Source organism: Manacus candei, unplaced genomic scaffold (genome assembly GCF_025592945.1).
Source record: "Manacus candei isolate 608988 ecotype Guabito, Panama unplaced genomic scaffold, ASM2559294v1 h1tg000060l, whole genome shotgun sequence".
Lineage (NCBI taxonomy): Eukaryota > Metazoa > Chordata > Aves > Passeriformes > Pipridae > Manacus > Manacus candei.
Window position 1 is genome coordinate 7653843 of NW_026138108.1, and position 23137 is coordinate 7676979.

Sequence of the window (23137 nt, forward strand, 5' to 3'; positions counted from 1 at the left end):
TGAATAATTCGTCCAACACACTAGAAACAGAACGAGTCACTGGATTTAACTATTTTACAGCATTATTAAATAACACTTCTGTGAACTATCCACAGTAATTCATCCAGTACAGACTATCTCTTCTGCTTCAGTCTTCTACACTTAGGGGAGGGCTAAGATCAGGCCTCATAGCCCATTTAACCAGGTCCCAGCACCCAGCACTGTTGCTGAAGCATCATCACACCCACTGGAGTTCAGAAAGCATGGCAATCTTATGCCCAATTCACATTTTCTTGTGAATTGTGATGAAATACATCAGCTTCCCATGAATTTATAACAGTAAGTTCCCAGTTACCTGGTTTTGAGGTGCAAATGTGAAATTTTTTTAGATGTAATTTTTATAAGTCCATTTGAATATGTTTTGCATAATTTTGTGTATATTTCCTTCAAGGACATTATTTAATTTTCCTTGAAGGTGCATGAAAGTTCAAAATACACCATAAAAGATCAGTGTGAGTGATCTGCTAAGCAACCTGCAAAGCACAATTATTTCTAATGCTGTAAAATACCTGTAAGCTGGTCTTGTTTTCTGCTTCACAAAGAAAACATTTCACTGTTTTCTGCATTTAAATATACATTTTAACTATGTTGACTTATCAGGTAACACAGCAGGCTGAACAGGGACAAACCATTTTTAATGATATGTTAATTGAATGGGATGCTAGAGATGCACCTGAGTGACTTTTTTTCCCAGATGTGCCCCAGCTGACTGATAAAGCTTCTCCTGATCAGTAGAGCCAGTATATATTTATTATAGCCCTGTCTTCTGTCCATTTTTGCTAGTGAAAATTATAGAATGGCTGTGAGCTACCACATGAACTGTGTCTCTTATAAAAGTAAGAAAATATTGCAGTTTCAAATCCCAAGCAGCACTTTCAAATATTCAACTCTTAAATGTAGGGTTGTCTTGGCATCTTCTCTTCCAAGATGGGGATTCAGATGTGGGAATTGAGAGAGGTAGTTTAAATGGGACTCTCCTTTTTTCTGACCTGCACCCACCTATTACTAGGATGGGATCTCATTATTCTGTTATGGGAGCATGTATAAATTTAATTGTAGTGCTTTTGCTTCTCGGTGTGCTTAGCAGTGGTGAGTGTTCAATTTTCTTGTTCTGTATCTGTGCAGTTCTACACAGGGAAACGTTAGACAATTTCTCCATCTGGCTGGTTGGAGAGTGAATGAACCCACCAACTTAAGCCAGATTTAAAAATATATTTCTAGGGAAGATTTTTTGCCATTTATTTTTTCCATGTCTTGGTTTCCTTTTTTCTTACTTTTGCCTTGGTTTTCCTCTCTGCTGCCTGGTTGACAGACCTAGAAGGTGTACACTATAAGCAGCAATTGCACAACCATCTTCTGTCCTGAATTGATTTAATCCCCTATAGGATTAGAAGAATAATTATGTTTTTAGGCCCCTTCAGCTAAGATTGTCTACATTACTGGCAATCATACCAGTGATATGGACATGTGCTTACTAGGAAACACATTCACCAACTCATTTCACACAGCTCAACAAGCAGCTACTCATAATTGCTTGTAATCCTGCTGACATGAGACTGAATGAAACTCCTGACTTCTCTCACAAAGCCTATCTATATGTGAACATTTTTTAAAATAAATATCTGAAATTCTGAAATGCAAAATTTGATAAGCTTTGATAGCTATCATCCCTTCAGCAAACTTACTGTAATTAATTACTTCTCAATCATATAATTTTATTTCCCTTATCACAGCGGTCCTTTTTAAACAGTTTCTTCTTTTTACACTAGCTTTAGTGTAGAACACAGATAAAGTATGTGAAACTGTCTGAATTTGTTAGTTAACTGCTTTTCATATAGACCTCTCACATTTATTGTTAAAAATATTTTATATTAGCAATAAGGAATAAAACCCAGATTTTTTTGGAAAAACTTCTAAAAAAATACCAGAATACATTTTAAATTCTTTCTATGAATAATTTGATTTACAGTGTCATCAGAGAAGGTATTATAATAGCATTAAGTGAATGAAAAAACCTGAACTATGATTCAACCATCTGGTTATATTTTCATATTTTCCTGATAGATCTGTTTATATTTTTAGTTTAAAAAAAATACTGCTTATTAACTTTCCTTGGATGCAAGAGACGGAGTTTAAAACACTAGAACCTTTGTTTGCAGGTATCTTTGGAGCTATGCTATCTTGTCCTTGTTTCTTTTCCTAAGTGAGCTTGTTAGTCTGGTAACTTTGGTGCTATCCACAATTTTTATGAGTTAGAATTTATGCCATGAAAATGACAATAGCAAGTTCTAATAGAAAAATCCTGTACAGATTCAACTTTAACATTTCTCATTTTTTCTTTCCATTATCCACTGGAAACTAGAAATTATTTTTCAAGCAAATGCAGTTGTCCTTTGCTGTGACTGACTTTCTACCAAAGGTATTTAGGCATACTTGCCTGTCTCCTTCCATATCAAAAACATGATTGTTTTTGGCAAACAGAGCTTGTCACAGTTATTTTGTAAAATCATAAAAAATGTTAAAGTTTTTTTTTGCAAGTAACTAAGATGTGTAGAACAACATATAACCTGGGAGAACCACAAAGATAAGGCTATTGTGTTCTTTCCTGTGCATGGTAAATAACAGGAGAATTGTGATCAAAAAGTAGTGTATCGGTAATCTGACAGCATTAAATGAAGGAATGCAAACCTTTGTGCTTAAGAGAAAGATTTTACTGATGTTTCTGCTATCCTCCTGCAGAGGGAATAGCTATAGATATTTGATGAAGATTTTAGAATCTTTTTTTACTTGATATTTACAATATTTTATTAAAATAGCAATTTTATTAGTGCTCACGTTTTATCTGTACTAGAAATACTTTATGGTTGTATTCAGATATACCTAGTTCAGATGCTGTAGTAATACAGCAGCAGTGTATCCATTTCATGAGGAGCACAGAGAAAATGTTGACTTGCTCAGGTTCACAGAGGGTGGGTGAGTTTAAATGGAAAGTCTGAGATGATACCTCCTTTCTGGGTCCAGGTGCTGACCCTGTGTGGAGGTGGGACGCAGAAGTGTTTGGTCCCTCCTGGCTTCTGTACTCCTGTTTCCTGGCACACAGAGGTGTACCATGTCCACAGGCTGGCCAGAGAATAGGATAAGCTGAGAGGTTACAGAATGCTCCTGCTCTGTAAGTGCAGAGCAAGACTGCAAGTTTAACAGCCTCTCATTAGGTCCTTCTTTGAGGAAAAAATACAGCGAAAAAAAGGCACTCTCAGTTTGGGCTTTGATCTTGCTTTCATAAACAACTCAAAGAATTTGCATGGGAACAGGTAACTATTCCATTATTGTTGCTAGCAAAAATTCGAGAGAATAGATACACAAAGTGGAAGAGATGAGAACAGTTAGCACTCCTTTATTCCCTGTCAGAACTTAATCTAGATCAACTAAAAATGTTTGCTGTTTTTGTCATGCCTCAAGATAAAATGTCAATGTTTACATACTCGTATCTTTTAGACAAAAGATACTTATTGTTTTTGAGTTCCTGAGTTACTATCTATAGGAAATTATAAATATGTAAGAGATGCCTAGGTTTATCTTATTTTTAAGTTCTGTTTTTTTGGTTTTTTGTTTTTTTTTTTAAAGAGCATTTACTATAAACACAACAAGCACTTTTTGTTACACGCTTCTGTGCTTTTCCTTATTTTGTACTTTTCTCACACCATAAGGAATTAAACCAGAGTAAAGTTAGTAAGATGAGATGCTTATGTGTTATGGTCTGTTCCCCCATTAGGAATAAAAATGCTAAGCATATATTGTTTAGAAAGGGGTTTTTTGTTGTTTTTGTTTTTGTTTTTTTTTTTTAAATGATCGTCATATTTTCTAGATTTTCACTCTGGAGAGCAAACGATCAAACTCCAGTTTTGGGGTTCCAAACATTTTGTGTCAATTTTTTTGCCTGTTCAGGGTTTTTTAGTGATATGTATACTGAGCTGTGCAAACTGCAGTGTTTCATTCCCACCCTCCTTCAATTCCCTGCTTCGTGTGGCAGTCTCAGTGTATTCAGCAGGTTGTACGCCAGCAGATGAAACAGATGTTTAGGCCATACTGGAATGGAGCGGCATGCTGCATCAGGACCTGGATATTCCTCTTGACATCTGGATGCTGCTGGGCTGGGAAGCCTGCCTTAGGCCGGGAGGCTGTAGGAGCCTTGTGGCAGTAAACATGGGGGTCCTTGCTGCTCTTTAAGCGATTAGTGCACTGAAGCAGCAATAATGCTGAATTATCGCTTGGTTGCGTTCTTCTAAGGAATCTTGGGACAAAGGGATAGTCAAGGAGGAGTATTTACAGTAAAGTCATGTTCAGAAAGACAAGACTAATTACCATGTGTTAAAAAGCTTTCTTTCAACTAATTTAATAGTAAAATTATTATGAATACTTCAGGAAACTTTTTACAAGGCAACAAACAAATAGCTTACACAAATCCCTTCCATTTTCCTTTAAAATCATTACGATGGAAAAAAGACAACTTCAGTTACTTTCCAATTTCATGCTCTAGTCAAGTTGTATGGAACAGACAGCAAAATGTGACTGAATACATAAAATTGAAGGTATACTAATGTTCATGCCTACTAGAGACAAAAATGTGAACTTCTAATAGCTGCAGGGAAGAATATTAGGTATGGAAGCTGTCTGACTTATGCATTGATTCTTTATAGTTTCACTTTATCAAGTAGAAAATTCTGCTGTATGTGCTGATACAGCCTAAATAGTCTGCTGCAGCACTTTCCTTTATGGTGTGTGTTATTTAAACACAATAGATGTGGTATATTGCATGGAAATAGGTGCTTAATGTTTTGTGATTACTAGCTGTTGGATAAAATAGCATTTAGCATGATTCCCCCCTCCCACCCCCAATGTATTTTTATTGTTAAGACCAATGTGTTTAAATGAGGGCCCTCCAAAACAGATTACAGCTTTTTTGGAGAGCATGAAGTAATATTTTGAAGAAGACTGGTTTGTTGCTCTCATTTAACCTCCGGTATTCTGAAGGGGTTATATTTAATTAACACTGGCTAAAGGGCCTGACCTGAGAGGCAACCAAAAGTGATTGAACTTCATTTTCAGATACAGACTGTAATCTGTTGGGAAAGGAAAAATAATAATAAAAAAAAAAAAAATAGAAAGCACCATTTACTGAAATTCTAACTAAGCTGTATTTCAATGGGCCATTTAATGCTCAGATGGACAAAGGTATTACTTCAGTCATTGAATTGTATCAAACCCTTTCTCAGAGGCCCAGTTTAAAAACTCTACAGGAAAAGTGGCTTAGCATCATATTCTCAGAAGGCCAACACTCAGTCTGTTTGGAAAGGGGAAAAAAAATTAAAAAGAGTGAAATGAGGTGAGACACGGCTGCCAAGTCAGTGAGGATTTTTACCTCTCCTTCCAGTCAGTGACTTCACAAGGGAATTGTTCTTCAGAAAGTAAGAGCTCCATATTTGCTACAGAAGGCTTTCAGTTTTGTATATATGTGTGGGTTTGTGTTTTTTTTGAGGGGTGTGTTGTGTTTTTTGTTGTTGTTTTGTTTTTGTTTGTTTGTTTTGGTAGCTGTTACTCTGTTCCCCCTATCAGCTTTTGGACTGCCCTTTGTTCTTTTCTGACATGGTAGAAATATAGTTTTCTCTCTGGGGGCCTGAGGACCAGTAGTTATATTTCACAGGGTTAGATTTTTGACTTGGTGACATTGAAAATAATTGAAAGTCTCATTTAAATATCACAGACACTGAGCTGAGTAGTCATTTTCTTTTAATAGATAAAATGCTACATATATTCTATGCTATTATATTATATGTAATTATATAACTTTTTTAAGATATATTTTTGAATTAATGTTTTTTGCAGAGAGTAAACTTTTCTTTCACAATTTTCATGCTATCTCATTAAAAATTCCCAACAACCTCATAGGGTGATGGGGTGACATTATATCTTGAAAACTTGTCAAGGTGCAGTAAAACTAATAAACCAGCAGCTTTACTTCCTAAGGGGAAACAAACACAATGTTACAGAGGCAACTGCCAGGTGCCAAATTATATACATTGTCTTACCTACTTGCAGTGATTGATAATTTATTTGAGCTCTAAATATTCTTTCTTGGCTTTGTCCACAGCTTTACAGTAAGCAGGTTGTGAAAAGGCAGTTGTAGAGAGATTGCATTTAATTGTCATAATTCAATGGACTCAAGGCCATTTGATTTCTAAGGGGCATGATCTCAGGAATGATGCCTACATGAAAGTTCCTGCATTTAGGAAGCAAAGCAGAGAGAACTGTTTTGATGAACACTTCTACTTCATTACGTCAAAGCAGGATGAGGTCAAAAGAACAAGAAATACAGTTTACAAATGAAACAGAAGTGATTTTAAGAGCACCTTAATGCACACATGCCTGAAGGCAAGTTAATTCTTTATTGCACTGGTGCATATATTTTAGGTCTGTAATATTTCTCCAGATTTACATGACTGTAACTGAGAGAGACTTTGAGGTCGAATGTCTGTGCTGTCAGACCACGATGAGAAACAGGTGGGGATAGGGAAAAGTTAGTAAGGTTCTAAACGTGGATCTTGCTGCAGGTATCTTCTCATTCCACGTTTTTCCATGGTGGTTCCCCTCCCCCCCAGCCCTGAACATTAGCATGAGTCTTGGGGACAAAAACATCATCCGTAATTCCTTTATTTAAGAAAAGGTAATGTTAATAACTTTTAACAAAAATTAGTCACATGGTAATTTCATCTTCAGTTTACATTTCTCTTTACATTAAAAATTTAAGTAGATATTTTATAACTGAAAATGCCTATTCAGGCTCCCACCATAATATGACCAATGAACCCAAACTTAAAATAATAGTGTAGGAACCACAGCATGCAAGATTAAGTCAAGGACAAAAAGATCTATCATTTGTTCAGAACTCATGTCAATGTGATCTTTTAGTCCATTCATATTTTGAGCATGACCTATCGTATGTTTTGTGGGACTCCTCTGAAAAGTAAGGAAAATTTTCTTCTCCGAAACATGAAGAAAGAAATTAAAAACTATGAAGAATAGATATGGTTTTGCTGATTATTTTCCCCAACAGAAGTCTGTGTCTTTGTCACTGACTAATTTAACAGATCCTCTTAACATCTGTCCAGCAGACTGTGGACTTTATTAACAGACAAGAGACCCACCAGATTTAGAGCCTGCTGGGTGCGTCTTCATCTTCACAGCTGTGGATTAACTCAGACTTTCCAGAAGAGGACAACCATATGGGATAATTGGTGTCACTGGGTAGCTAAAAAAAATATGAAGGAACAAATGTCGTCCAAACACAATTCACTGTTTTTACAGCCACAATTACTAGTCTGTTTAAGAAATAAGAAAGGCAGCATTACACTAAAAAAAGAAAATCTATTCATATCTGTGTGGGAACCTAATCAGGCTCTTGTTTCCAATGACGATGGCTCCACAGTCGCACCAGGTCTGCGACAAGAATGCTCCTTTTGTGTGCCGATAATGTGGAAGCGATAAAATTTCCTATAAGAGACATATGTGTTTACATCATGAGATGTGTTATTTGACAAAACGCTTTGTTCTCTGCATATTTTCCACGCAGAGTTTCATGCTGGGTTGTTTTGCTGGAAAGCTTTGATTAGCTAGAATTAGTTGCTGAAGTAAAATAGACACTTTTGTTTTATGAGTCCTCTTGCTGAGCTGTAAATTATAGTAAAACATATAAGGAGTGACAGAAAGAAGTGCTGATTTGAACCTCTGACCCATGATCGGCATAAAAACATAAGATAACTCTTTCAAAGGACTACTGAGAGCCATAAATATTCCATGGTCCACTTAAAGTTAGGCCCTTTTAACAAAATAAAGCTGTTATTTTGCAGTACTACAACAATACAATCCACAGTATCTGAAATGTGGAGAGATTCTTTTATTTTCGGTATGGGTTGGCCATTAGCCACAGCAGGGCAGCAGAAGAGATGAGAATGATTTTTCTTTTTCTGAACCAGTACAATGAATTTGTGGTCAGTAAAAGAAGTTGGAACTGGCAGACTCAACGGTGAAATTAGGTAACTGTTACTTTGCTGCTTGAGAGTGAAATAATACAGGCATGTGTGTCTCCTAAGGAGAGAGGAATTGAGTGGAATTTAGGGCCACAGAAAAGTTTCCCTTGACAATATATATAAGAGCAACTGACAAACACTGAAATTACTGGTGCTAATTGTTAAAAATAAAACCCCAAACCTGAAGTGAATGAATCTGAATAACTGGTAAAAGCATTCTTTTAGCTAAGAAAGAATTTTTTTCATACTCATGGAGGTATAGGGAAAACTGAACGCTTCTAACTTCATCTATGACTACAAAATGTGTTATTTGTATTTTCACAAATACAGTTAGTTTGTTTGCACATATTGGGTTTTAATAAATCGGAGAGCACATTAGTCAGCAAGCGCATAAATAATCACTGCAACAATCTTTGTTATTATGACATTAGTTATGATAATTCATTAGCTGCCTGTTTGTGTTGCACCTTAACGCCTTTTTGCAAAGGTATTTGGTGTATTATGAGAAGATGCAGAGAATATTCATGCTCTATAATGATTAGCAGACTCTGCAGCAGGGTGATATATGGGTGTTTAAAATCAGAATGTTATGTCTGCTATGGACACATTAGGCATGTGCAAACAGGGAAAAGAAAAAAGTGATGCTGTTATGAGGAAACCATGTACATATATTATGACGTGGATTCTGTAGAGAAAAAGAAGTATTTTCAGTATATTATTATTTGCTATTTATCGTGTTTCTAAATTAAACACTTTTTCTGTAATTGTTATTTCAACATCGTGTAGCTGTACTTGATCAGTGCCCTTTCAGATATAACTGTGTAAAGCTAAGTAGTTCTCAGTTATTTAGCATAAAATTGTGAGTTAATTTGATGTTGCATACTTGTTAGTTCTTAAATAGTAAAATACTATTTATTGCCTGTGTGGTGGCACATCTGAAATTGAGAGGAGGGACTGGCCATAGTCATAGCAGATCTGTAAAACTCACCTTATTTTGATTTGTTAGCATTTTTCTTAGAAAAACTGAAAAAATTCTACTGAGATATCTAAATTTCATCATAATAAATTTATAAAGTACACTGTTTTAACAGGTAAGAGAAACAAAAGCAAACATACACTTTTGGCATCAAACATTCAATCTTTTGATTTGGAGGGATCTTGGTTTTTTTTTCAAAAGCTTTGATTTTCCAAGTTTTAGATTTTTTAAATTCAAATAAGAGTTGCTATCATGTGTTTGTACATTTCTTTAACAATTTTCTGTGCACCTTTCTATCTCTGTCTTCTCCTCCTCCTTCCCTTTTGTGTAGAGAGCACTGCTAGGACACAGATGCTGAGCCTTGGAAGGTGTTTTTCTGGTGATGGCATCTGGCTTCTTGGCAGACTCCAAAGGCTGGAGCTGCCTTCGAGTTGCCCCTGGGTTTGTCACATGGTTAAGCTGCTGATGAGTTACTTAGGCTGTCTTGTGTTTCTGGATGTCTTTTTCTGTTAACCTACCTTTCACTCTAAAGATCTACATGAGAAGCATCCTAAAATAAAGAGAAAAGTAACTGAATGCTTTTTATTTATTTATTTATGTATTTCCTTTTTATATATATACGTAAATCTATAACCCCATTTCTTACCTTGATGCTACAGTAGAGCACTCAACTACAGTGCTAGTCACTGAATGTATTTAGTGCAAAAGACATGCCAATACAAAAAATGATATTTATATATCATATAAGAATAGGAAGGAATGTGTACAATTAATATGACTTCAGAAACAGTTCTTGCACTTAGATCAAGATCTTTCTGAAATTTTGGAGTAGGATATTTATGCTTCTGCACTGTTTTTTGAAGAGTTTACATTTCCTGAACTGCTGAAGTTTATACCTGTGACATCAGTCTCAGGACAACACTTAACCTTTATTTCCATAGTTATTATCTGGGACACGCAAAACATGGGTGTGAACACTAATCTGCTCTTCCTCCAAACAGAAGAAAAGCTTTTTCAAACAGAGACTCTCTTTCCTTCAATCTGTTTGACACCGAGCTTATTTTAAACATCACTACAACAATAATTAAAAGTAAGAAATCCCACTGAAGTTTTTATTTTTATTTTTTTGTAGCTTCTTTTCAGAAATGTGTGCTGGAAATAGTGAAGATGTTGCTGGTTTTGGTGAACTTATAAAAACTCGTTGTCATCAGACAGTTCTAAGTATTATTATTGCATGTTATGTACTCAGAAGGAAAATTCTGGTATTATAGCTTTGCAACACTACTTACTAAATATACTACGGAAAAAATAACCGCATTACCTCTTGTAGTGCAGGATTTCAACAGCACTTGCAGTCACTCCTTAGAGTTTTTCATCTTTAGAAACCAAATTACTCATTGTCTAAATAGCTGAACTTTCATCTCTATAAATAAGATATTTCAGCTTTGCACAATTCATTTAAAATGCTGACAAATAGGGATTCTCACTTGATTCTCAGTAGCTTTATTGTTCAGTTTCATTTACTGTAGCAAATGTATTTGTTGAAGATGCAACATAGGACTTCCATTTTTAGTAATGGAAGAATTTAGAATTAATCAGGGTTCATAAAATTTAACATTTTTTCCTGAGAAAAGAAAATAAAAGGGTAAAAGTTTCTAGAACAGGTCCCTTCCTTCTCCTTCAGTCGAACCACCTTCTATTGAAATTCTTTGTGATGCATCTTCCATGTACATCCATTGCAATTTATCGTGGTAGGCCAGCTCTCATCATCCACACTTAGATCTGCTACACTGAGTATTGCAACCCCTCTTTTTATCTCCATATTTCACATATGGCTTTACTACAGTTTCTTCAGAATTGTGCTGCAAAGAATAACATCTGAATCAGATCCCCGCTGCTGTGACCAAATACTCCCTCACTGCACAGTCAGTTGAAATGCCTTTAGCCCTTGACTTTTGCTCCTGTATAGAGTGCAACTGTTCTCTCCATTTCCTCCCTGAGATCTTACATCTGAAGAAACTGCCTCTCTTCTGTGCAGAAGTTAATCACTTTCTCTGTATTGTGTCTTCTCACAAAAACCTTTTGCATAAGGCCTGTCACTGACAAGCCCCTTGTAAGAAGGTTATGATATGGATGTGGCACTTGGGGACATGGTTTAGTGGTGAACATGGCAGGGCAAGGCTAATGGTTGGACTTGGTGGTCTTAGAAGTCTTTTCCACTTTAGTGATTCTATGATTCTATGACAATCCTAATTCTGTGTTAGGTGGTAAAACAGCCTGTCACAAAGTTAACAAGCTGTCAGCACAAACCACCCTTAACTGTGCCGATTTAAGGCCCATTCTATTTTCCTTACCATGTGTCACTTCTGTAACATTTCATTCTCAGAATTCTTCATTTTAATTCATTCTTTTAGACACAGATGCTGCAGCCCAAGAGACAGGTATGAATATTCCTGCTGTAAAAGAAACGGAAATGTCTGGTGCATAGAAAGCTTTGCTCTGTGCTTATTTTCTGTGCTCAGTGTCATTTCCCAGAGAATGTGCCCAGGAATGTCACAGGCCTATGTGCAAGTGAAAACTTATAAGGAAAGGGACCTGAGCCAGTGAAAGTGTTTTGATTATTGAAAGCTAGTTGAAAAATCAAGTTGAAAAAATGTTGAAAGTCGTGGGAGGGATGTGTGAGCCTAAGGCCTTTGTCTTCTGGTAAAGCATGAATGAACACTGGCAGCAAAGACAGTTTTCCTACTGTGTCATGAAAATGTCTCACACAGGCATTGTGAAACTTAGGTGGCATTAAGAAAGATTTTATATTTGGATCAGTCAAAATGGCTATGATTAGTTCATAGCTTTTCAAAAAAATTTTAGATCACAGATAATACTTTTTATAAGAAAAGTGAAATGGAAATCATGAATCTAATTCCATAGCCAATTTCTGAAGCAGAAAACACCATCAGCATCACCACTGGATTATTATATTTGTTAGTTATTCAGTTCTTCTTGAATGGTAGCTCTAAGCTATAACAAAAGCTTAGTGTGAACTCTGCTGTTTCCAGGTAAAAAAATCAGTGTGCATTTGTGCTGTTCTGTACACACACCGAGTACAGCACTTTCCCACTTGTTGGGTAATTTTTTAAAGTATATGAACATCATTCAGACTCATAGTGAGCTGCAACTTTTGGATTATTAGTTGATTACAGCTGGCATAAGATTTCAGTAATAAGTGCTTAGGTCTGTAAGCCTGTAAGTTCATAGGTGATTAAATGTGAGACTTCACTTGCCATTGCCTTGAGACTTGTGGCATTTCAAAGTCCCGCTCTTCAGCATCAAAGCATGACATTACAAGAAACCTGGTTCTGGAAACTGTAAAGCTACCTCCTTGTTCATGTACCTTAAGTAAGCTGGTTTTTAAAATTGTTAACTATTCAGGAGCACTCAGTAATTCAAAATCAGCCCTACTTATATTTAGATGCTGAGAATTGGATTGTAAGAATCTAACTTAGTGACCTCTTTAAAAAAAAACAAAACCAGGTTATACATTTTTAAGGCTTCTTAAAACAATCATGAATACTTGATGGTTTTGAATATCTAATTTGTAATCAAGAGCCTTCTTGAGAGTCAGTGGTTGGCAAAAGGATTGTGAAATGCTCTTCTCTTTATGTGATAGCCATAAATAGATCAAAAAGGAGATATGTTTCAGTGTTTGAGGTAGTTTAATTTTTTTACTTAGTAGTAAAATAGTTGGTAGGTTAGAATTTCAATTGAAAAAATTCCATTGAAATTTTTGCTTTTGAGCCTTAAAAGTTAACAGTCAACATTCATTCAATGTTTGGGTTTTATTCCTCTCCTTAATCTTGCAAATAAAAGCACCACAACCTGACCCTCCCAATGTGAGGGCCTAAATTGCCATTTTAAGCCACAGTAGTGGTATTTGCAAAAATATCCATTCTGTCCCTGCAGTGGTGGTGTGCATGTATTTTTCCAGACTGCTTAGCTTCCCATACAAACTGATATTTAAAAGTTATACATCCTCCCAGTCCACACAGCAATGTTCCTAGCATTGGTGTGAATTCTTGCAAGATTTGCACTCATTTGCGGAACAGCTTTGTTTTAAACAGACCAGAAAGCTAATTACTGTTATTTATTTTTATATTTTGCTTTTATGTTTTAAAATGCCTTTATAGAAATGCCAGGCTAAAGCCAGTACTAAGACCTTGGAATAATCCAGTCATGAATTATACATACATAGAGATACATAAATGATAAAATTTCTGTTATTCTCTGTCTTGCTTTAGAAACATTTCTCCCTGACAGGACTTGCAGAACAGCCAATACAGCCCTCAACACCCTGGGAGGGGAGTGGTGAAAAATTCTAATTTTATTCTACTTTTTCTTTTTGCATTTCCAAAATCAAGCGATTTCCTAGATAGTCACCAGAACAGCCCACTTTGCTTGATGTTATCTCTGTAACCCTTAATGTGCTGTAGGTGTTTCTGTTGCCAATGCTGACAGGAACAAGGCACCAGATCATTGGCAAGTCCTGCTCTGACTAGTGTCACATCTTTATCTTTGTGTTCATCTTGAGATATCTGTTCAAGAGAGAGGTACACCATGGGCTGCAGCTTTTAGAGATCACAAACACATCTTTGCTTACTTGTCTACAAGTGGGCTACAGGCTCCACTTGCCATGTGAGCCCAGGGTGGTGCCCAGTGCTGGCAGTGGATGGGATGGAGGGTGGCTGTTTCTCAGCAGCCATCTGCACTGTAAATGGAAGTAAATTAATTCTCACCCAGGCCAAGTCTGTTTTGCCCATGATGGTAACAGGTAAGAGATCTCCCCATCTTTGTCTTGACCCAAAAGCTTTCCATATTGTTTTCTCCCTCATCCTGTTGAAGTGGGGGAGGAGGAGAGTAGCTGGCTGGGCAGCTGGCAGCTAGCCTAGGTCAAGCCACCACACTGTTTTGGTTGTCATAACTGACAATCAACTTCTATCTTCTAAGAAAAATGGAATACTGTAGAAAGAATAACTTATACCCCACATTTTTTTGCCCTCACAGGTTACCTGAGAAGGGAGGAAAAAATTCTTTTGAACTTCAGTTAATAAACCTGGGTTTGTTTTTACACAGAATTCCTTTCACACTCTTGAAAGTGCAGTACAAAGTATATTAAGTACTAAAGTTTTAGTATACTTCTAGTAAAATATAAGTAATCTCCTTCAGGTAGTTGAAGAAGATGTCAAATAGGTTCCTAATTAAAAAAAAAAGAAAAAAGTATTAAAAGACAAAGCACAGAACGCTGAGAAAGCCTTTATAATTGTTAGGTTTTATCTTTGAATTGTATTCAAGTTTACTGTGTCATCTCTTTCATAGTGCAGTGCCTGATTATTTCTGAGCTGAGAGTGTGCAGGATTTCAAAAGTTTGTGAAATGTTCTTTTTACTCTCATTTAAGCAGACCATCCTATTAAGCAAGCATAAACTGACCTGAACAATGTGCTAAAAGGGATAAGTTCCAAGTAGTAGGTGGAAAAACCACTTACTGTTGTATAAAAGGCTTCATTTTCATTCTCCAAAACATCACCAATAGCTGGGAATTTTTTCTATTTTCATTTTTTGACTTCCAGTGTAGGAAAAATGTGGTACATTGGCCAAAATATTTAAACACCATTGATTTCACAATGTTAATCTGTGATCCTTTTGTAGTCTCTGTGTGGTATTGAAAAAGGGTGGAAAGAAACAAACAAACAAGAGTTTTCACTTGTCACCCAGAGTTGTGACTCTGTCCCTCCATCACACATTTGTCTCGCCACTGAGTCACTGAGCTTACAGCATTGTGTAACTTTCATTTCTGTGGGGGCTTGTTATATTAGAAAAATTGTTCCAAAGAAAGCAACAATTATGACATAAGCACATCTGGCTCTTGCAAATTATTCTTTATTAAGCTTTCATTTAATTACATGTGCTGAAAGGTCTGCTTTTGATTACTGTAAATTTTTTTATTTGTCCATCTGAATGATAGTAATGTTGGAAATTACATACAAACCACCTGGCTTTTTTTTCACTAATAAGGCAAAGTTTATGTATATCTATGGGTAGAAGAGGGATTGGAATCTTCCCTGTTTATGGTAGAAGATTACTCATGATGCTAATTCAAGGTGAGGGTTTAAATTTGGTCACTGGAAAGAAATTAAACCCATTTGATTTTGTTCATTGAACACTTTTTATTGGTAGGAATTGTTTATTTTAATATACTTTTATTATGTTTCTTTTATTATGTTTCCATTGAACTTTTTGAAAAGTTCCACGAGAAAGTTTTTGCATTTTCATCACTATTTACGGGAATTTTTAAGGCCCAGATTCCTTATTAGCATTTATAGAAGTTATATCACCGTACACTGAGATGGAGACATACCCTGTTGCCTACTTTAACATCCATTGCTGTCTAGAAGATGCAGCACTGCCTTTTGGTAGGAAACTGTTCCTATGTGAGCTCTCAGTAGAGGTTCTGGAGTGTGTGGGTCATTTCTGGGTGAGAATAGAGAGACCTGGAGTACTTTTTTTTCTGACAGGGGTTTATACCTCCATTTTATAAACAGCCTTATAATATTATCGATTTTGTGTTTAACATTCAGGCACAGTGTAACTTTTTGCTCAATACCATGATCATCATTAGCAAGAAGGAAAAAAAGAAATCAAGAAAAGTCAGCAAAAGTCAAATTAAGAAAAAAGAGATTGGTGTTTGAGTGTTTTATAGTCTTTTTTTTTTTCCTCTTTTTTTCAAATAACAAGAAGGGAAAAGCCACAAACAAGAGCTAAAAAAGATCTATTAACTTCTTTAAGAGAAGAAACACCAGAGAAAAAAAAAAGTATATTTACAGCTTCTTTTTTTAGGAATTTTTGCAGGAATATATGTATATCTTCTTGTCTTCCAGCAACTGTATGCAGCTCAGCTGGCAAGCATGCAAGTTTCTCCTGGAGCCAAAATGCCATCTACTCCACAGCCACCAAATACGACAGGGGCACTTTCACCCACTGGGATGAAAAATGAGAAGAGAGGGACCAGCCCGGTAACTCAAGTTAAGGTATTTTTCAGTAAAGAAAATAACTGGTGTTTGAAAAGGACAGTGAAATCAAACAGTCTTTTTTATTGTTTAGCAGTTGGAAGCTGAACCACGTTACAGTTCTTCAATATTCAAATAAAATGTTCAGTTTCAGTGCTGTATTATCAGTATAGAGAAGGGAAGAGAAAGAATTCACTTCTTGTTTCCAAAAATACCAGGCGTCCCTCTTCCTACCACAGGCAGCACAACAGATTCATCAGTAAAATGTGATATTTTCAAGATTTCAGTTGGTAATCTAGTAATGTGCATAAATGGAGTCCATTTCATGAATTGTTTCACACCGAACTCTTGAGTATCTTAAAATGTGGTGCTAGCTTATATTGTTAGGGTAAGAGAGAGACTGTAGGGCTTCTAAGTATTTTACGAATCTCTAGCTGTACTTAATTCTGCAATTTTGGAAAAGCCCCACATAAAAATAACATGTAAGTCAGGACTCCGGGGAAAACATTATGTCGCCGCAGATTGATTTGACTTTTGCTGATTTCACACAGCTGCTGACAACCGGGCTGCTCCTCGTTGGTTTTGAGCCATTGCTGAATGCTTGTGCCTGCTTATTCTCACTTCCTTGGAACCAGGCAGCTACAACATGGCATTTGCCAGCAGCCTGAAACGAACACTGTGTGCCCCGCGAGTCTGTGGTGCAGCCAGTACCTTTGGGTGGAACTGGTTCACTTCTATTGTTGCGCTCTCCTGTGGTTGTTCACAATTTCATGAGACCAGAATTCAGAAGCAATTTACTTCAAACTGTAAAGAAACATCAACACTCACATGTTTTACCAATTTTAATGATGGCGCTATAAATCCAGAACTATTAAAATAAATCTAGAGATGGCATATAGTGACTTTGTGGGGAGAGGGAGGGAATACTTTTTTTTTTTTGCTGGCTGCTAACATCTTATAGGCACACAGTCCTTAGCCTCAAACCAGCCTGGGAAGATTTTACTCACTTGAAGTGAAGGTTTCTTCTTTTTTTTTTTTTTTTTTTCCCATGTTTTGACGTGAGAGTAAAATATCATTTGTTTTTTCATTATCATCAATCATTGTGGTAAAGTGTGGGTGAGTAGATATTTCTGCCTGGACTGATAAATTTCCGTGACACTTTTTTGCTAGGCTGAGAGTACTAATAAATAAAAACTATTCCATTATGGCCAGATCTAACATTTATTTAGCAAAACGTTCACTTTACTTAGCTGTAGATGTGTATTAGTCTAATGTTTTACCTCTTGTAATCCAATGCCAGGCTTGAGAGCAGTCAGGGAAATTTACCACATATGCAGAGTTTGTTACTGTCAATACAGAAGCCACCAAAAGCAAAGCCCAACTGTTTCAGCAAAGTTGCCATAGTATAGTGATACCTAACACCAGTGATTTATGGTATTGAGAATATACTACTGACTACTTTAATGTGAAAAAGTAATTTTGTAAGTGAGTGAGCCAAATGGATCTACACCAAACCAAACCTTTACTATATGAGTAAAATTTTCCCTGGTTAAATTCAAGCACATATCTTCTTGAACCAAGGCCAATACCATTCCAGGTTCGTGGCCAGCTGAGTCCTATTACAAAATTGACCACATGCAAATTCTTAGGGGTTTCCCTACATAATTTAACTTGAATGGACTGAAGTATACATTAATAAAAATGAAGCCTTTTTATTCTTATTTTTATTAAGCACACTATTTCATTGAAAATATTAAAGATAAACTACAAGTGCTTTGTGTGAACAAATACAAATGGCTAATGAAGAAATTATTAGTACAAAAGCAGTAGCTATATTCAGTCGTTGCAAATTGTTACCTTTGTTAGACATGGCAGTTTTGATAGGCATGCATTGCTTAACAAATCCTCTATATTTTCTTTGTTTTTAAGCAGTTGTTTCTATAAACTACATGCATTATTTATAGAACTAATGCAATACTTTTACAGAAGTCAGGTCTTTCAAAAAGTAATTAGAGGTTTTTCTTAAGTCAGTGACCAGCTTTTCAGAAATGGGAATGCTGTCTATAGTACAAACCAACAGGTTTCTGGCAGTGTTTAGAGGTTTTTCATGATCGTACTAATACTAGATGGAAAATTGTTTAAAAATTGAACACTGTAGCATAGGTTTGTATGCAAACATGTTCATGGTACCTAGTCTGGCAAACTTCGTAGTCTGAATGGGGCTCTGAACTCTTGGAGAAATTTACTGAAGCCACTTTGCATCTGTGCAAGGAAACAGCTCACATGTAAATGTAGCCACAAAACAAAAGAATGGACTATGCCCCTTGTACCTTTGAGTTTTTGCTCTCACTTGGCCTCCGAACAGGTGTGGACATTTGTGCACACTGCAAGGTCAGGAAGAATTAAAATGTTATGCGGTTTTATCTGAAAAGTTTAAAACTGGAGATATGATGGCATTATCGATACCTGTTTGTTACATTTTCCCGTTTAATGTGTTGTGTATGACTGGATGTACTTTGCTAAATGACTGCTTGACACTGAGGAGAATGGAAAAGATGAGATAATGTGGTGCATTATTGTATTTTGACATAATTCTAAGTTTTGAAGCGATCAGTGCAGTGTTTTAAAATATGGACGATATTCTCTTATATCCAGCATAATTCTGCTCCGGGCATAATTTAAATGAGAGATCTGTCTTACTGGGCTCTTTGACTACGGGAAATCACTGTTTCACAGTTTGCCAAATGCTCTGCTGTCTTGCTTAAAGTATTAAGCAGAAGGAACAAGCTCAAAGAGTGGGGAGAAGGTTGGATTGTGAATGTCTATACTGATCAAAGAAATCTATTGCTTGAATAAGTCTTCTTCCAAAAGTCAAGATATTTTTTAGATGGACCTACTCTCCTACAGCACAGAAGCAAGATATATGTCAGAGAGAATTTCTTCCACAATTGCATATGAAAAGTATCAACAGATATAAAGGTGCTGATACTAGATTTACATACCCTTAGAAAATATTCCCTGTCTTTATGCAAATAAAACATACAAATACACTAAACATTGAATGCACCAGAAATGACTACAGAATACAGAAATAAAATGGAAGTATCAAATAAGAAGCAGAATAGCATTTATGTGGAAAATATTCTCGATTTTACATAAATCTGTCAAAAGACATGACATATAATAAAATATTGTAAAATATACAAAATTAAATAGGAGAAAATAAAATATATTTTGAAATGCATATATATGCAGTCATTACCCTAGTAAGTAAAGGAATTTGAATTCAGAGAAATTCTTATCTTCTATTATGTGAGGGAAGATCATAGATTATTTTACTAAACAAAACATGCACACAGAATAAGATGCATGGAATGTATAAGTTAGCAGCAGCACTAAATGTGGGCCAAAGAACTGTCAGGTTTTCCAAATGATTCTTTCATAGAAGTACTTCTGATTCCTTAGTTTCTAATACATTTAAAAATAAACTACATAACTTATTTTTATAGTGCCAGGAACTTTTCAAATAGAACCATGCAAAAGCATTACTGAGCTGCTGGAAATTTTAAATAATTCTTTGTAAATGCCCTAGGTTAATTTAGATCTCTGAAAACACATTAGGAAATTAAGCTGTAATGTGAGCTAATTCAAATTTTAATTTGGCAAAAAGAATGATCCAGCCACATAGTTAATGTAAATAAGAAGCATAACACAGAGAAATTAATGAGGTTTCCTTTCGTTGAATCTTAAAGGAGGCAGATAATTAGCTTCTTTTGTTATTATTGCTGGAGAATGTGGTATTGTCTTCGAGGTGTAAAGTAACTGCTGCTTGCAAAATGATGTGTTCATTTGTCTTTTCCTAATAATTACTCACATTAAACTCTTGCAGGATGAAGCAGCTCAGCCACTGAATCTTTCAGCCCGACCCAAAACAGCTGAACCTGTCAAATCCCCAACATCTCCAACACAGAATCTCTTCCCAGCTAGCAAAAGCAGTCCTGTGACAGTGACGAACAAGAGTGGCATCCCCAGCCCGCTCAGTGGATCTCTGGGAAGAGGATCCTCTTTAGGTAACTAATCTGTCCTGGGGAAAGGAGAAAGTAGGCAAGTTTTCTGCATGAAATCTCACCCTGAACACACTTTTGAATAAAGTAGATACTTGGGCCTACATTTCTGTTTAAAATGGAAATAAAAATAAATTACAGTAAAGATGTTCAAAGAACACTTAAATGTCAAGGTTTGGCAAGGGTGTGTAAAATGATGTGACAGTGATAGTCATCTACAAGAAATATAGCAAATAAATAAATAACCTAAGAAATAAACATACATACAAATATATACATGTAGGTAAATAAATATGCATACACGAAACTTATAAAAGAGGTTTGTATGAACATCTTTCCTAAAGACATCTACTGGGTGTATCCAGGCAAAGTTAACTTTTGAATTTTGACCTCTGGAGTAAACAAACAAAAAACTATCTTTGCATGCACATAGAGCCTCATTAGATACTAAATTTTTTTTTTTTAAACGAAGACAGAAAGGCTTCAGTCCAGCCAGTATATATTATTATTTGATCATGTTTTTATTATTTGTTCACCCATCTGTCAAGAATTTGTTAATTTATGTGATTACAAGTAGGAATTTTTTTACCTGTGTTCAAGATTCTTTAGGCCTATTAAGTGATGAAACAAAATTGGTCTGAAAACTGTGTATGTAGACTACCTTAGCCAGTCAAGAAACAGAATCAAGAGCTACAAAATGTGGATGATCAGCCCTAAAGTTCAAATAGTACATTTTAACAGTGACTAAATACTTACTACAGACCACTTATTCACAATCTGTAACTCAAGTGTACTTGTAAAATATATGGAAACACTTGTGAATAATGAACTGATACATTAAATACATATATTAAATATATAAAAATTATGGGTTTTTTTCCATTCCCAAACACTTGGGAACATCATGATCTCTGAAAGATACTTTCTGCAATTGGCTAGATATTCTAACTGTCAATTTATTTGCAACTATCGCTGCACTATCTAACATTAGAAAGTGGCATATCAGTTTGAAGTCATAGACCATTCCAGAGAAATTACTACCTAAGATGTAAATATGCCTAAGGTGTAAATATTTTTCATTTGCTTGTCAGACAGATGCACTGGTCACACACAAACTCTGATTGATCAAAATTTCCTAGCTAGAATATATATGCATGAATCTATCCATATGCAGTATAGAGAATACTTCCATGTAGGAACAGGTAGATCACAGTTTCATCACAGCAACAAAAAACAGTCGGAAAATAATGGCTGTCTTATGGTCTCAAATCAGAAACAGTTTCTGGGATACTCCATGCATGCATTTTAAGATGTAACAGGAATGTTTGCATGAGTTTGATGCATGTTTAAAAGTTTCTTTCTGTTCAGAGTGATAGAAACAAGACTAGTTTTTCTCTACTGATTTAGAGCTTTATACTCATGTTACGGCGATGACTAACTTTGTTCCCAAAAAGTAACTGAGTGCCCTTTCTGAAATGGAAAGCTAAATGTCTGGACTGATGGTTCTCTCCAGAAAGAAATTCTAAGAATTGACATAGACTTTCATGGCCAACTAAATGAGATTGCTTTCTCCTTTGTTTAGTACCTCAGAGGCTTCCAGTTTAAGGTTCATAATACTGTTGTCTTAAACTCAGAACTTTGAACTTTGAGTCCATGAGTATGCTCAGATACCTCCATATCAGGCTATACCGAGACTTCAGTGGTTATATTTCTTGTGTCAAAAGAAGTGCACAGGCTTATCAATCACTTCCATAGAGTAATTCAGATTTCAAACAGACAACAATTGCCACTCCTCCTCCTTCTGCAGATGTTAGTTGCGTGCAGCTCTAAGAGTATGAGAGGTGAGTTCTTACCTCAGATTTCAATTTGGATAATTACCTAAATATAATGTGTTCTCTGTTTATAGATATCCTTTCCAGTCTTAATTCACCTGCCCTATTTGGGGACCAGGACACAGTAATGAAAGCCATTCAGGAGGCTCGAAAAATGAGAGAGCAAATCCAAAGGGAACAGCAGCAGCAACAACAGCCTCATGGTGTTGATGGAAAATTGCCCTCCATGAATAACATGGGTCTAAACAACTGCAGGAATGAAAAGGTAATGTCTCCCATTTCCCCACTGTCTGTCACTCACTCTTCTCTTCCCTGTAAATGGCTTCTTATATTTTTATATGAAATTTCTTGTTAGAGCTTTTAGCCATCTCCGATTTCATGTTAAATACACCTTGTCACTTCACAGTGCTGTGCTACAAACTTCTCTTCATGTACCTGACAGCCTTCAAAACCACAGTCCTGTGCACTCATATGATTAAGCTGTAAGCATGCATATAGCAACATGGGGAGTAAATTGGTTGGAGATACCATTGTTCACGGTCACTAGATTTTGAATTGTGCATTTTAGAATGATTCAATTGATAAATAAGGCGAAAAGGCCAGTTATGTACTAGCATGATTATTACAGTGCTGTTTTATGTATCTGAGTGTGCTTGAATCTATGATTCAGATGCAACAAAGTATTTAGGCTCAAAACAGTACTTTTGGCTCTCAGTTGTAATGGAAAATTAGAGATCAAAATTCTTTATTGAATCTTGGCTGTAGTTTCCACTGAAATGAAGTAGCACACTACAATAAAAGGGCAAATTAGAGAAAGTGTTGAGAGAATGGGACCAGCGTTGGACTGAGCAGGATGGGATTTGGTCTACAAAGTAGCAAGCTGAGATCATATCTGAAAGGTGAGGAACAGTTTCTATCAGACCTGCTTTAAGGATGACCCAGAGAAGAAAGAGGACTCTTGGAAACTTCTTTGTACCTGTGTTGTCCTGTTCTGTGGCCTTTCTGAGGTCTTCAAGCTCTGCTCCATCAGCAGGTCTCTGTATGTATCCTGGAGCAAGTGAACAGTGAATTGGGTAATTGGCTGAG

General features: G+C 36.1%; 1 protein-coding gene across 15 annotated transcripts in view; it reads left to right on the plus strand.

Annotated features, from left to right (window-relative positions):
- The window catches only part of SOX6 (SRY-box transcription factor 6), a 370227-nt gene that overhangs the window by 288241 nt on the left and 58849 nt on the right, over positions 1 to 23137 (plus strand). For 13 of the 15 annotated variants that reach the window (XM_051803959.1, XM_051803965.1, XM_051803957.1 and 10 more), the window contains 3 exons: positions 16027 to 16176; positions 20045 to 20225; positions 22126 to 22316. In XM_051803959.1, coding sequence (XP_051659919.1) covers positions 16027 to 16176; positions 20045 to 20225; positions 22126 to 22316 — 522 coding nt within the window. The remainder of the gene's footprint in view (positions 1 to 16026; positions 16177 to 20044; positions 20226 to 22125; positions 22317 to 23137) is intronic. The other 2 variants (XM_051803960.1, XM_051803968.1) reach the window with 1 other exon arrangement.